Source organism: Corticium candelabrum, chromosome 13, assembly GCF_963422355.1.
Source record: "Corticium candelabrum chromosome 13, ooCorCand1.1, whole genome shotgun sequence".
NCBI lineage: Eukaryota > Metazoa > Porifera > Homoscleromorpha > Homosclerophorida > Plakinidae > Corticium > Corticium candelabrum.
This window is the reverse complement of record NC_085097.1, coordinates 4,159,288-4,175,961: the sequence shown is the minus strand read 5'-3', so window position 1 is coordinate 4,175,961 and position 16,674 is coordinate 4,159,288. Positions and strand designations below refer to the sequence as shown.

The window sequence follows — 16,674 nt, the reverse complement described above, 5'->3', positions numbered from 1 at the left end:
CACTGTTCGTTATGAAACATTCGTCAACGCATACTAGAGTATGCGCGTAAAGTAACTAAATTAATTTTTTATAAAGTGAGGAGAGATCTAAAATTTGTCTTTCAATAATTATAAATTTTCATTACTAACTTATTAATTTATTTTTATTTGCTAATACGTAAGATGTAATTTTGCAAACAATAGAGATATTTGCATAAGCAGATAATTTCAACTTTTAAATGATCTAGAGATATGCAGCCGTGCCTATTGACGCGCTAATGCTGAACAACCATTATTAACGCGCGTGCTCTAAACCCGTCTGCTTAAATTCTGCAAGTTTGCGACGCCCATACGTACAATATTGCAAGTAATCAAAAAAGATTACATGACGTACTTCTGTTCTAATAGCTGTTAATTACGCTGAAAAATGTAAATATATTTTCTTTTACTGACTCTACTTGCAAACTTGCAGCAAACAATAAAACTGTAATTGCAATTTGCTTCAAATTTGAAATATTTTTCCACAACGAATACATGCACTTGTATACAAACGTTGAACACACTATAATAGCATCAAGAAGTTAGCTCTACAGTCTTTCCATAACTTTTGCTGCAGTCGAATTAATGATGTCTCTGCGCAGGCGCGGACACACAATTTTTCGAAAGAGGAGGTCCAGTTGTATCACAAGCCACGCCCCCAACCCAGCTAAATCTGTATTTGATTTACGGAACCAGCAAACTTACTTCATCTGTATTAGGATTAATTTTTTTAGCATATTCACTAGATAAGACAATAAAGAAGATTTCGGCTGTGGTGGGTGTATCGTGAAGAGGAGACGGCTTGCCCCAGTAACCCTCCACTCTATCCGTCTATGTTTACGTACCATGCACACACACATACTCACACACACACACACACACACACACACACACACACACACACACACACACACACACACACACACACACGCACACACACACACACACACACACACACACACACACACACTCAAACACACACACACACACACACACACACACACACACACACACACACACACACACACACACACACAAACAAACACACACATACACGCACACCTACACGCACACGCAAACGCACACGCACACACACACCTCGATTTGTACATCGAATCCTCGTCAGCTCTTCGTCTTCTTGCAAAGGCATGTCGACCATCAATCTTTCTGAACTTTATTTATCTATATCGTTAATCTTTGTCTCCGTCAACTACTTAATTAATTGAATGTTCAAAAGTGCAAAATGAGATTAACATTGACTTGTTGCGTAAATTTCTATAAAATGTTGTGCATAATTGCCATGCGGACGGAGTAAATCAGTCGGCATGTTATATATACTATCTGCAAGCAAGCGGGTAATCAAGCAAAACGTGTAGACAATCATGCACTTATAATTATATGTAAAATATAATTATATAAAGAGTTCATTATGTAATATTTCTAGGTACATGTGTTTGTTCAATTGTTTAAATAGTGTCGTAAACGTATTACATGTACACTTAATTAATCTTATATAAATTATTTGTAGACCGTCCATACTTTGCAATATACAAATAAGGTTGCCTACGATCATCTCAATTTGATATGATATAGATTAATTAACTAATGCACAAACACCGACTTTAAGGATTCTATAGAGAGTAACAGCTACATCAGATACGTGGATGTTCACCTCATAAGCTGGTATCCTTGCATCAAAATACGCGCTCGTAGTTGGTCGCACTTGACCATTGTACACATAACACAACTTTGCAGTGCCAATAAATTTTGCTATTCTGCCAAACATTAATTTTCTAACGACTTTAAAATAACCGAGCAATTGAGATTCAACGACTTGTGAACATACGATTAGCATGACAATTGTTTCTAAAACTGAATAAATACATTTATATCACATTATCTTGGCACCTCTAATCAGTTAGTTATCACAGACTTTGTTCATGTTGATTGACACGTTGATATCCAAATATCTCGTAGTCTTCGTCGTATTGATCACGAAGACGTTGAAACTGAACGGTCGAAAGCTGAGAGAAATAGCTGTACTTTGTTTCGTTACCCGATTTATTGTCGTGCGGCAGATGCAGCCAAGATGGAGCTCCAACAGATCTGAGGAGATAATCTGATTCCTCAGCAAGACCAGTACTATCCATGTCAACGAGGAAATCATAATCAATGTGACAAGGATGGCAAATCAAGTTGATTGGCCTCCAATGACTGTTAAGATCTAAATACTTTTCTTTGTTGCCATAGAAACGAGTGATATAATTGACAAAATGAGGAAAGCTGATGTTTTTATAAGCATCCGGTTTACTTTTGCCTCCATTGAGATGCTTGTTGTACTCTACAACCAATTTGCAAACATTTGCTTGACCTGTAGTTTTACGAGATCTAATCTGTCTGTAATCGGAAACAACTCGTTGAAGAGGCTCTCTGTACGACATGAATTTCGTGTAGTTCTTCAACCTCCACTCGATATCCGCACTGCTTTGATACTTTGCACTCAAGCGCGTTAGATACTGGAAGTCGTGGTGCTCAGCATGGTCTAACGCCGTTTTCACGTCAGCAAACTTTCTTGCCAGAATGAGCATTATGCTACGCCAAGACCTTGTGCCAGCTTTTCTGACAGGACACCAAATGAGTCGGTGTTCGTCGTCCACCACCATTGTGGCGTACAATAGTTTCTTCTGTTTCTCCGTAAGAGGTCGCTGAAATTGTGCGCAGGCTCGCTTCAATGATTCTTTTCTTTGCACAAAACTTGACAATGCTGTGGAACTTACAGCAGAAAGAGGTCGCTTAATTTCTACAAAATAGTAAATATATCTTTATTATTCAGCATACCGTAACTGAACGCTGAGAATGCGTTCGCTTTGCTGTTCCGGCAGTTCTATCTCTGTTGTTAGTGTGAGTACATGTGTGTTGAAAAGGAAATGACGCGTGCATCTTGGGATTCGAGACTTTGACTGATGTAATGTACCAGTACGTTAGTAGCAGCTGACGGATGTACATAATAACAATTAAACAATTTATTGTAGTAGTAGCCACCTCCCACACATCTTGCGTACTAGTACACGATCACATGCACGGAGACAGCATACCATTGAGCATAATCGTGCATGTTCAACTACACGCAACTGTAAGCACGGCAACGCACGACTGTGGAAGTGGCAGCAATCTCCTAAACAGTAAAATAGTTTCCACATGCTAATAATATGTAATTACATGGAGTTATCATGTACACACGTAACTGGAACAACGTTGCGTTGTAGAAGACTTACATAGAACTGCGTAGCAGCAGGTTGACTGATACTGGGTGGACTTTGCACAATTCTAGCTGTTACTCATACAAGAGCGACTCGTTTCGCATGACTCTCGTCGTTGTAGAATAGTTAATCGTCAGAGCTCGGTACCGTACTAATTGATGAAGTAGGTGCATGCTTTGAATATTTAATGTAAGGCTTTTTTCACGGTCTTCATGTTTAAATAGCAGAGCATGGCACTGTGATCGTGGATGTCGTTTCTGCATTTAGTACGAACACCGATGTGAGTGATTTGCAGTAGACATCTTTGGGTTTACTGGCAGGCTTACGCTTTTATTGCAGCGGCAATAGGCATCTTCCGATTTACTAGCAGTCACTTGAGTCACTCAATGTGACTACAGCTGTACTGCAAATAGACAATTGCTTAACTACGAAACCGGGACATTGTAACACAACGAGATGCATATAATCCGGGTCTTGTTTAGAAAGTCTAGACAGGCTGTTTCCGCAAACTGAAAGTAATAAAGCGAAGTTCGGGTCGTTATATTCTTGAATTCTTTAGCAAACAAGTGGATCGTATCTATGGTGATGCACATGTGTTGGTTCTTCTGTCAGTTGTTTTTCTTGTCCATGGGTTAGTAGTTGTAGTAGCAGGACATAAATTATGATGGCAACAGTTTAATGCACGTTGATTTTGTAGGGCGCTCTCAAAGTACGGACATGACATGATTGATTTGCGCACGGCTTCAAAGTGCTCGCGACAAATCCACTTCTTTAAGTTTGGGATTCCGGGCTGCTTCATATTGTCGAGTGATCCGGGTCGCACAGCACACACACACACACACACACACACACACACACACACACACACACACACACACACACACACACACACACTCACACACACAAACAAACAAACACACACACACACACACACACACACACAAACACACACACACACACACACACACTCACACACACAAACACACACATACACACACACACACACACACACACACACACACACACACACACACACACACACACACACACACACACACACACACACACACACACACACACACACACACACACACACACACACACACACGAAAAAGCCTCATGAAGTTCCTTCGCCTCATTCTTTCGCATTGTAGCTAGGGATCGACAACCGAGAAACAAGTGCATACCTACACTAATCACTAGAAGGTTTCCATGTTCACTTCCGTAGCAGTGTTTCAACAAATACGTATTGTCTAGCTAGAGCATGGCACAGAGTTTGTCAGAAAACTCCCTTGCGAGGTTCTACTCACGACCGCAAGGCGCGACCTACGAATACCGTACAACTAGTTATTTAGGAAGCTATAGTAGTAAGTACAGTGGCTTTTGCTTCCTTATTCTACATACCAATTTCTAATTATAGGCTCACCGCGAACAGCTTCTAATCGCCGCCATTTGCAGAACAACACCGCTAGGCAAGTAACAATCGAAACTGTGGCTAGTACGAGACAAGAATGTCGACGACAAAGCAGCGGCATGTCTTGTATCTCTCTCTTCCTCTCTCTCTCTCTCTTTCTCTCTAGAGTAACAGTACGTTCCAGTGTGTCATAGTGATACTAAAATCTATAGCAGAGACGATACCATCTGTTGATCAACCGGAGCTTGCGGCTAAACCGACTTCCAGATTAGCACACGCAATGAATTTCATTATCGCGTGCGCTAAGCAATTGCAAAATGGTACAGAACCTTGCAACGGTTCTAGCAACGGTTAGTCGCAGAGTCAACGGAAGACTAGGCAACGGTGGAGTCACTAGAATAGTAGATGGTCGTACATGAACTGTTAGAGACTGAAAAACTTACACGCCTCTTTTCTAAGAGTGATGGCGCACTAATTGTATACTGATAGTGTCGCGCTCTCTGTAGGAGTCTATCGCTTCATTTGAGGAAGATTTGCTTTCCTATCACAAGGTCAACAAGAGGCGGAAGCAGTGACGTATCTACGGGGTTGTTTAGGGTTTCATTACTATACCCAAAATTGTAACAATGGGGATATTAATTGAAAATAAAATAAAGTTAATTTTAAACTTGTAATTTTTGTTGGTGGTTGATTTCGTGGTAGACGCAGCTGATGAAACCGTTTCTAGGTATAGTAGGCGTTGACATTACTTTGGCTTCTCCTTCTGCTTTTGCAACAAACAATTATCCAATAAACCTCAATGCGCATGCCCTCTACCAGTTCAGGTTTATAAATCAAAGCAGATTCTTCGTTAGATTTAGCACTGTTGTAGCAAGTCTGATTATAATTTGCTACAACATGTCCGGATGTAGTGTAATGTAAATTAATTACGTACACACCTTGACACTAGCCACCAGAAGAACTAGAAATACAACACTGACACGCAGTAGAACTGGAAGTTCACTCTCTAATTACGACGTCAGTTGCTAATGACGCATTGGATGTCCACAAACATAGTCTAGAGTGGCTCATAATTTGTCTGAGATGAGGTCACCGTAAATAGTGCAAGTAATTAGTAGTCAGCTAGAGTTTGTAGTTACCAGCCGGAGCTCGCAGCGAAGCCCAATAGATTATAGCCTCGTCAGCAGACTCACGTGAGCCTGCCAGTGTCCGGTTCCCGTATGAGACTGTCAGCTTCCCGTGTCACGGGAGAATAAAAGTCTTATACGGGAACCGTCACTGGAGGCTGACAGTGTTATACGGGAACCGGACACTGCCAATCTCACGTGAGTCTGGGGACGCGGCTAGTAGATTACATCCTAGTTGCTGTCTGTCTCTATTAATATTAATAAATATATTATTGAGCAGAAGTCTGTCTCTGAATCAACCGTGTAGTACTGCGATCGACCAGGACAAATTGACAGCCGTGCTACACTGTTCCATCGGTTGCAACAGCTGCAACACACTACAGTTTTAGTAGGATCCCGGATAGTCAATTGTCCCGGATTGATGATGCAGACAAAATTTGCTAGCCGTCTAGCGTTAGGCGTGTTCTTAGTCGCAGTGTTTTTCCGCCGTTTTATGAGAGTAAGTATCGTCTGTAAACTGATGTATTAGCTGGTAAAATCTAACCTTCCAGACTTTTAAATATGATTATTCTAAAATGTTTTTGTCTTATCGCTTCCACACTATTTGCCAAATTTAAAATTTTTCTGTGAAACCGACATGAATATTTACGTCAAGTATCTATAAGCATTAACTAGAAAGTGGCATATCTAGGATTTGCAGGTTCAGTGCTTCAAAATGTATGGGCATGGTTGCTCGTCTGTATTTTTGTATACTAGAGTGAGTTTATGTACATAATTATACAATAGCGAGATAATACGTTATTACTAATTAGTAAATCTACGTTGATAGTCTAGGACATGGATAGTTTTTAGGGTTACAATGAGAGATTTCGTTACTAGTTGATATGAATTATGTTTAAGAATATTACGGCAGTAGTCTCAAGCCGTAGACAACATACAAACACAACGTCATAATCAAAGTTGCTATTTGCAACATTAATTACTATTTTATATGTTACTAGTATAGCTATAATATATAGACTGAACTGTGCAAGTTGATAAAATTGAAATTAATTTTAATCAAATTAATATAAATTTTAAACAAATTCATATTTATTTAATCAAATTTATATTTATTTTAAACCTTCCAAATATTTTCTGATTAAGCCGCGGCTATACAATCTCTCTCATCGTTACAAGGCTTACATATCACTTTCTATGCGAAGTCTTCTTTCTTTGTGAGAACTTGAGCTTTGCGTCAACGACTGTCGATACAAACACCTTTAAAAAAGTTAGATTCTGTAGAGACAGGGTAGCTGTTTAGAAAATAGAAAATTTGCTAAGTGATGCGCAACAAAATACGATTGTGGTTGATAACAACCGTTATCTTGCTAGATGGTACGACGCTTGCAGTCGGAAGGTCGGTTGCAGTAAGACAGAGTGGAGTGCGTGTCAGACATTCCTTCTAGATAAAATAATGGTAATACAATAAAACGACTACTGTACAAAGCAACTTTGTATTTATTTGCAAATACTTGGGAACGCTTTTGCTAATAATTTTACGACTGCCCTCAGATCTTGATGGATTCTTTCGATATGTTGACTTTCAACATCTCTGTGTGACGGAATCCGACAGTTTCGTGTAGAAATTGTAGATGTTTGTGCATATAGTCTCTTCCTACTGCAGCCTAGAAAGTAAGGTCAGTACACAAAACTGCATGCTTTGTAATCTGCGTGCATGAAACTGTGTGTGTGTGTGTGTGTGTGTGTGTGTGTGTGTGTGTGTGTGTGTGTGTGTGTGTGTGTACATATATTATAAAGTTAAACTTGTCGGAGACAACTTTTAATTTATTCTTGAATAAATTACTCGCAAAAGTGAAAGATTTGTGCTAAAAATGGAATTTTTATATTTAGTTACAAGGTTAATGTGTACACATAACATGTTTGTGTGCTTTCTCCAAATGAAACCAAGACTTATTTGCAGGAATATCGTAGTCAGTAACTGTAATTTTGTGAAGCCGTTCTTCTTTGTTCCATGGATTTGGCAGAACAACATCAAGAAACCCTGTACGATACAAAAACGGTTACATAAAATGTTTGAACCAATTACTATTGCTATTGGTCTGTTTCTTACACCAAATCTTGCTTGTTGTTGCAGTTGTGCTGAGTATAGGCCACAGAGAGGTTACCCTGTTATGCAACATTTAGAAATTGCAATGTGTGAAAAAATGAATGAAAGCGTTGTATGTCTGACCATCGATGAATCAAGACGATTGCGCAGTAGATGGAGATGTTTATCAATAGCAACCAAATGTTTATGAAACAATCAGAATTGACCCATATCCTAATAAAACAGTTATTGATGTATAAACGTGTAAGATATGAGCTAATCTCTTTACCAAATGTCAGACTGTTTGCAAGTAATGTTAGAGATTTCTTTACTAAGATTTTAGCATTATATTTTTTAGCTACTGGTTTAAATTTGTGCTTTCTTCTTAAATTTTATTTAGATAATTATGCAAACAATTACATTATCAACACGCCTGGATACTAGTGAATGGATCACTGTGTACACGACTTGCTACACATTGAGTCTCATTCAAATGTTGTTATTGGATCAGTTTTGAACCATGCATACATATACTCTTATTGCTCTCAATTACTTTTGTAGATACCATAACAATAGATAGTGTCATACTAGAGAGATTCCAAATTCTGTAAATTTGTCAGCGAAAAATTAAATAATTCTACAAAAATTAATTGTTCCAAGTCAATACATTGATGATATGTCGGTAACTCTTTGGTTATTTTCGCAATTACTCCGAAAGGGTTGGGTTGCTTTGCTGTCCGATTGAAATTCAGGAATTGTCTTGTTTACAACATATATATATGTACACAAACACATTAGAGCGACAAAGTTTTTCATGCTTGAAATCGAGCAAATACGACATATATTTGCAAGAAAGTTTGCCATGTGCAGCTTTTTCTGTTTTCATGCAGCCACATTGTGTAATTTCTGAAAGAAGACCATACACATGCATCTACACTTTACTAAAAAATGCAGCTGTCGCTGTAGATGCATGTCCTGCAGTGTCCGAGAAAGCCCAATAATTTTTTAATCTAAGTCAACTGCTCTGAGTGGCTCCATAATTATGCCCATGTCTGTGTAGCCTTAGTCACTCAAGCGGGTTGAATCGTTCTAGGCTGTTCATTCAATCACGTAATTCACGTGTCGCTGTCATTCTACTCGCTCCACGCATGCGTTGTAATCTGAACATCTCCACGTTGCTTCTGCAAATTGGATTTGTTCCACATGCTACTTGACAATCGTACTTATGTAGTGTTAGCCAGAGCAGTGCTAGTGTACGAAACGCTCAATTAGCATAATTAACTAGGACAATTATTGATTGCACGACGGACGTTCATGCTCAAAAGCGCCGTGTATCATACCCACATTTGATATGTATTGTTTTCGTGTGGTCTAGCATAACACTATAGAGACAAAAGAAAACGAAGTTGTAGTCTGGAAGCTGTAGATGTAAGTAGATGAGACATTGAACGTCTAGATGTTTGGGCTCTGACCGAATGCCGATTTGGAAGTCTCTCATTCTTCTTTCCTTCATTTACTCTTCAGTTGTAGAAATCGTTGCGTACCAGGTTGCAGACAACAGTTTAGATGAAGATGACAGTGAAGAAAACCAAAGGAAGGCCAGTTGCGTACGGAGAACGTCATCCGAACAACTAAACGCAGCTCAAGACTGCGACAGATTGAATTGACAACTGGTAGGTGGTTATTGTATACAGATCTACAGACTCTTTGGGACTACAGTCTATAACTTTGCGTAGTTCTGCGTTACGCATGCGTGCAGTCCCAAAGGAAAATTAGGGACTGAACTCCCACGACCTTGTTCCCTATAGTACAGCCGTATGTAGATACCGGTTGGACTTTTCACGTGTATACTTGTGGTTTCTAGAATTAAAACAGCAATAGTCTACTGACGTTCTTGCAGTTTTAGGAGCTGATGGAATTCTAGACAGTATACGGTATAGCTAGGCAATGTAGACGGCTATACAGTACTGCATGGCTTATTATAGAGCTTCCTATATCATTTTGTTTATTGTTGAAAGTTCTAGGCAACACTTAATTGCCATATTACAGTAAAATACCAGAGCACAGCGAAAAAGATAAAGCCATGGCCACGTACCAGATGCAGACAAACAGTCAGACAGACTGACATCTTTTGGTCTTCTTTGAATTCTGATGTTATCATTTCTTCTGACTTGCTTATCTTGTAAACTACTAGAATTTTAGCTAGGAGTTGCTAAGTTTGATTTAGGTTGTAATAGTTCTGATTTAGGCTTAGTTTGATTTAGCATGTAATATAGTTCTGATTTATGAAAATGTAGTTGTTTGACAGACATATAAACAGACAAACAGACAGACTGACAGACAGGCAGACAGACAGACAGACAGACCAAATGCCCACACTCGTACATGTTCTATAGCAAAAGTATCACATAATCCCCTTTAACCAATTTGTTGTTAAATAAATTTTGTATTTAGTTGTTAGTTGTTTTCTCTTGCTTTATTGTCATAGAATAAACGTAGTTAGTCATTTCCAATTGTGTCCTAGATCAATGTGAAAATATATGTTTTGACAGACAAACAGACAGACAGACAGACATACAGAGAGACAGACGGACGGACAGGCAGAAAGACAGACAGACAGACAGACAGACAGACAGACAGACAGACAGACAGACAGACAGACAGACAGACAGACAGACAGACTGTAGCCAGATATCGGGAGGGGCGAGCTTAGAGGGGAGAACCGAAGGCACGTGCTCTCCTGTGCCTCCAAGGTAGACCAAATGTCCAGTCAGTCAACGTTTTTCTAGTTCAATTCAGTATCTAAGCAGACAAGCACTATAAAAATATTCCAAAAAATTCAATGTCTCTGCCATTACTAAGAGCTTTCCAAAAACAGCATGACAACATTAATTAATTCATGCATTGATGTGATGTCATGGAAGAAAATGTGCGCCCTTTCTATAAATTCAAAAGTGCTGAATTTTCTAACTTACAATGATGCAGATGAAGGTGCATCACCTAAACACTACGAACCATACATGCACAGAGCAGTACAAGCTGCCATTATTTGTAAGTTTAGGTGCTCGATTGTCGGCGACACAGTTTTGCACACTTTCGTTTCTTATCAGGAGTTCTTCAATATTATGCTTATTATATAAATAATTATATTGTAGTCACGTGATAAAGTTACTCCTTTTAACGCTCGTTATGCCTGACAAATGTAAGTATGCTTCCTCCGTCCTTCCAGGTGTCGACGTTCTAAGTCAAACACGGATGAAGGTCCTACTACATAGTGAAATGCGAACGAAAGAGTTGGTTTCCCTTTTCACATATATAACACTGATGTCTGAAAATTGAAATGTGAAATACCCTCTCAAGTATTACATTTCTATTAGTATATACTGGGCCGATTATATGTACTGATCGGAGGAAAATAAAATGGAAAGCTAAAGAAGAACCTATAAATGTAGAAACGGCTTACAAAAAGTGTAGGAGGGCGGTCGGGGTTGGTCGTGCTCCTAAGTTTTTGTGAACAGCTGTTCACGTGGGTAAACAATCAGCGCGATAAGCGCCGGAGTATTCGGGACGTTGCAGATGGGCCTAACTCTTGCCTAAACTCTGTGATACTGAAGTCAATTCTATTTAGAGGTACCAATTTCTATAGTTTCCTATAGGATTTGCCCGGACGCTTATTGAGATCGGAATATCTTCCGTAAAAATCCCATGTTCCGTAAAAACGCCTTAGTCGCTGTTTCGGAAATTTTTGGTAGATAGCAGAATGGGTTATTGTATGATTATAATAAGTAATTTATGCAATTTTCACTTAAATAAAGGAGCACTTTACCGGTATCACTCCGCCGTCGGCCGCTAATCGTTTCTAGTAGTCTTCAAGTTGAAAGGTTTGGCGCTATTTAGATCAAACTTGAAAGATGAGCATTGTGATAACGCTAAGAAACAAAATCGTATGTGGCGATTTTCAATTAACGTTCAATACGTGTAGGTTTCGTTTTGCCTCTTCGTTTAGACCTTTGATGTTTGCTTAGGCGAAAGTAAAATGTGCTTTCGCATCACTGACTCGCCTTCAATCGACGACGAAAAGCACACATACGGCGATGGTTTGGCTGTAGAAAGAAGGCCCTTTGTCTCACGTGATTATGTGCGATGATGCACGTTTCCGTGTGTTTTTCGCATCAATCAAGCTTTTTTGTACTGTAGTATGGCCTCCATTCGTATAAATAAACACGGAGGAAAGTGCGAAAGACCAAGCGATTGCACGTAGCTCAAGACGATCATGTGGAGTCTACAACGTACGAACGACTGAGTCGCTTATGAAATGTAACTTGTTCTCTTTCACCGTTAGAGTCGCATGAAGCGTCTAAACCTGTTCCTTGTGTGCTCTCGTAGTTGGCCTCGGAAAGCAAGACCGAACAATGCGCCGCGCAACACATCAAGCAAGGTTTGCAGCCCCAGGCCTTAACGTACGTTAACGTCTACTGCAAGTGCGTCAATCTGTGAAGTGCTCCTTTAACGTAACTGTACCGGTTTACGTTAATACCGCATCCTCACATATTGTACAGTTATATATACACTCACTTATTATGCACCATGTAAATACGCGCTCGTGATTGGTCATACGTCACGTGACTTTAGCATGTATATATAAACAAGTTGCAGTAACTAAAATTTAGTAGGCTGCAAAATATTAATTTTTCCACCAACTTCAACAAAAAACGAGCAATTGAGGCTTAACGACGTATATTACACAAACAAATAACATGACAGCTAGACTAAAAGTTAGATCACAATCAATATCTTACCACAAATATTCAGCTATAGTTATCACAGACTTTATTCATGTTGATTGAGACGTTGATATCCAAATATCTCGTAGTCGTCGTATTGATCACGAAGACGTTGAAACTGAGCGGTCGAAAGCTGAGAGAAAAAGCTGTACTTTGTTTCGTTACCCGATTTATTGTCGTGCGGCAGATGCAGCCAAGAGGGAGCTCCAACAGATTTGAGGAGATAATCTGATTCCTCAGCAAGACCAGTACTATCCATGTCAACGAGGAAATCATAATCAATGTGACAAGGATGGCAAATCAAGTTGATTGGTCTCCAATGAATGTTAAGATCTAAATACTTTTCTTTACTGCCATAGAAACGAGTAATGTAATTGACAAAATGAGGAAAGCTGATGTTGTTCCGAGCATCCCGTCTAATCTTTCCTTGATTGAGACGCTTGTTGTACTGTACAACCCATTTGCAAACTTTTTTTTGACCTGCAGTTTTATGCAATCTGATCTGTCTGTAGTCGGAAACGACTCGTTGAAGAGGCTCTCTGTACGACATGAATTTCGTGTAGTTCTTCAACCTCCACTCGATATCCGCATTGCTGTGATACTTTTTACTCAAGCGCGTTAGATACTGGAAGTCGTGGTGCAAGGCGTGGTTTACAGCCTCTTTTACGTCCGAAAACCTTCCCGCCAGAAGGAGCATCATGCTACGCCAGGATGTTGTGCCGGATTTTCTGACAGGACACCAAATGAGTCGGTGTTTATCGTCCACCACCATTGTGGCGTACAAAAGTTTCTTCTCTTTCTCCGTAAGAGGTCGCCTAAATTGAGCGCAGGCTCGCTTCAATGATTCCCTTCTTAGCTCAAAGCGTGACAAAGCTGTGATTCTTGTATCAGAAAGAAGTCGCGTAATAATGTCTAAACCAAACAAAAGTGAGTGGATTTGAGCGTACCGTAACTGAATACATTCCGTACATTGTAGGAAGCGGGGAGATTAGGGGACTGAATTAAAAGCCCCGTCACTTAGTGGAGCAATTTTTGTCTGCCAAATATTATGTATTGTGCGCACGTATACACGTTGATTGGTCATTGCAGCATCTAAAAGGAAGAACCCATAAAATTGTTAGGAGGATTGGAGACAAAGGAAGACATCACAGATAACCACATTAGCAATTCTGACTTTGTTGCTTCCTCCACGGATATAATTTCAGGTGGCTTCTGCTCTCATGCATCAGTTTCATGTACATGCTGGAAACTTTTATCAGAAAATCAGAACTATAGCTATCAGTTATGTCTCCTTTCGTCTTCAGTCCTCCAGGAAATTCCGTGGCTTTCATCCTATTCGACATCCACACTGCAGAAAGGCACGTACTAAAGTGTTCTAATAGCAGCCCTTACTCTTTTTGGTATGCTATGTGTGTGTGTGTGTGTGTGTGTGTGTGTGTGTGTGTGTGAGAGAGAGAGAGAGAGAGAGAGAGAGAGAGAGGGAGAGAGAGAGAAAGAGAGAGAGAGAGAGAGAGACAGAGAGAGAGAGAGAGAGAGAGAGAGAGAGAGAGAGAGAAAGAGAGAGAGAGAGAGAGAGAGAGAGAGAGAGAGAGAGTTCGTCTTGACAATAACTACATCCGGGACCTTGCAAAATTGCAAGTTCAAGTCACAGTGATGGCGAACTATGGCATAATTTTATTGGGCAATAAATTTACACCTAATTGCGTTTCTCGACTCAGGAGAATGAATGAGTGCATGGTCTTTGACTGAAGTGGCAAAGGCCTCCGACTACGACATTGAGTATATATGCACAGACCCGATACCGCTCTTCCTTTGCTGCGTTCTCTTTTATAGATTCAAATATATTTGGTCTCTTGTTCGTAATACTTCTTAAGCTTTTGCTGTCTTGCACGCTTACTGTCTTACTGTTGATTGTTTTGTCGCACCGACTTCAACACCTTACGTATTCTATTCCTTCGATCATTTCGCAACATGTGAATGATGAACACCATATCGAGAAGCAATATTTTTATGACAGCAAGACAGAACTCCAGTCTCTTCCGGCTCTTCATGTTCAGATACAGAAGTTGAAATCAATTGTGTAACGTTTACCTCAAGCAAGGCTAACCTCGTTATAGTCCTGGACGAGCATCTGTATAGTTGTCATCCTGGTTTCAAATTGAATGGTTGCTCTCGTCTATCAATTAAGCCGTCTGATTCAGTATGCAGGTAGAGTCCTGGTTATGCACTTACGTTTGACCAAACCGTTGCATTCCTTTGATTTCCCCTTCAGGAGCTGGCAAGTCTGAAGTTGTGTTTCCAATATTAAGCAGGGTGTTTCATAGCTACGTGAATACAGTAGAGGCTGGCACATGATTCGATCTTATGGCCGGAATTCACATACGATCACATACAAGTCCTTTTATTTTACTTTACTTATCTTTTCAACTACGTATATCTATCTATCTATATGTGTGTGTGTATATATACTCGAAAGGAATGAAGGGCAAATTTTCTTTAAACCCCATTGTGCATGGTCCTACAAAAAGGGAGTGCGGGCTGCACTGTACTTCAGAAATGGAGAGCAAGTTGTGTGCATGTCTTAACACTTGCGCACATGTCTTGACAGTTGGGCACTAGGCAGTGGCCTGTTGCTCAATACACGTTCATTCACACATGTACCTAGCTATATGACACCTAGATGCGTTCTTTGAAAAGACAAGAACGTCGTGGGCTAGGACTGTCGATGAGTTAGGAACATTGCTAACCTGACTCCTGTGATAAATTAGGATGTGCGAGAACACTGTATGTAGAATAACCCGGCCTCTCATCCGTTCAGTTTGACTCTCAAACCTGCAGTACTAACCTAGACACGTACGTTTACCTGGAGCAGTCTCCTGTTTGCAGAGCAACACCGCTGAGTAAGTCACAAGTAAAATCACGATCAGTACGATCAGACCGGAACTTCGACGTAAAGGAAGTTGCATGTCTTGTTGTATACGCACAATAGGGTAGGTGTTCCTAATTGTATAGATGTGGACACGCCCAGCCTCGGTCCGCGATAGCTTGAGATATGAACGCTGCTTTTTCTGGTAGCCTGCGACGGAGAGACGGGGAAACAAGTCAGATGTAAGCACAATAATTATTAATGTCTAAGCTTCGGAGCGATACCTGTTTACGTCTGGAATCGCACAAGATCTGCTAGCGCGCTGGCTAAATATACGGGACAAACTATGTAAGCGTGGCGTATTCTAATTGTGGGCATATTCTAATTGTGGACACTTGTTTCTTCGACAAAGAGAGCGAATAAGCCTGTATTGCAGCTGGATCCTATTAGATATGTGGATAGCTCTCTGGTATCTTCACATGTAGATACGTTCTCGTTGTTGGTCGAGCAACACCATTGTATACAATGTCATTATATAGACAGGGGCGAATACCAATTTGGAAATGGGGTGCACCACATTGACAATCGATTGTTTAGTACTAATTGTAAAGAGATAGTGTGACGGCAATATATTATAATAATTATAGTAGAAAATAATTTCATTATAATAATTAATGAAGCACTCCAACAGAAATAAAACCTGATCTCAAATTAGGATTTATCGTTAACCTTAGTACTGCGCTACTTCAGTCCAGTCGTTGATTTAGAACTGGAGAAATCTCGCGTTAAATTTACAGAGCAGGCGCCAGGCCGATCCTTATTGGCGCTAAGATCCGCCTACACCAAATGAATTGCCTGCGTAGCTCAGTTATCTTGCCAGTAAACTACACGAGAGCTAAACGGGAATGGTAACCGTAAAGGGATCTTGTGTTTCAAGGCCGTTTAGGAGCTCGAAATTAGGATATGACAGAGGCCGTTTTCTCCCCGTAGACTTGACCCTCTCCTCTCACAGAATATGAGGCTACCGCAATAAAACACAACGGTGATTAGCGTCAGCTTTCGCTCTATTGATCTACAAGGAGAACTATGCAGAAGGTCAAGGAGAGACCAGACCTG

At 40.1% G+C, this 16,674-nt stretch overlaps 1 protein-coding gene across 1 annotated transcript; it reads right to left on the bottom strand.

The window, feature by feature from the left end:
• Positions 1–12,738: 12,738 nt before the first annotated feature.
• Positions 12,739–14,035, bottom strand: LOC134188536 (carbohydrate sulfotransferase 8-like). Its single transcript, XM_062656700.1, has 2 exons — positions 13,867–14,035; positions 12,739–13,604 (listed from the first exon to the last, which is right to left on the bottom strand). The coding sequence occupies exons 1-2, from the start codon at positions 14,033–14,035 to the stop codon at positions 12,739–12,741; spliced, it is 1,035 nt and encodes a 344-aa protein (XP_062512684.1).
• Positions 14,036–16,674: the final 2,639 nt, after the last annotated feature.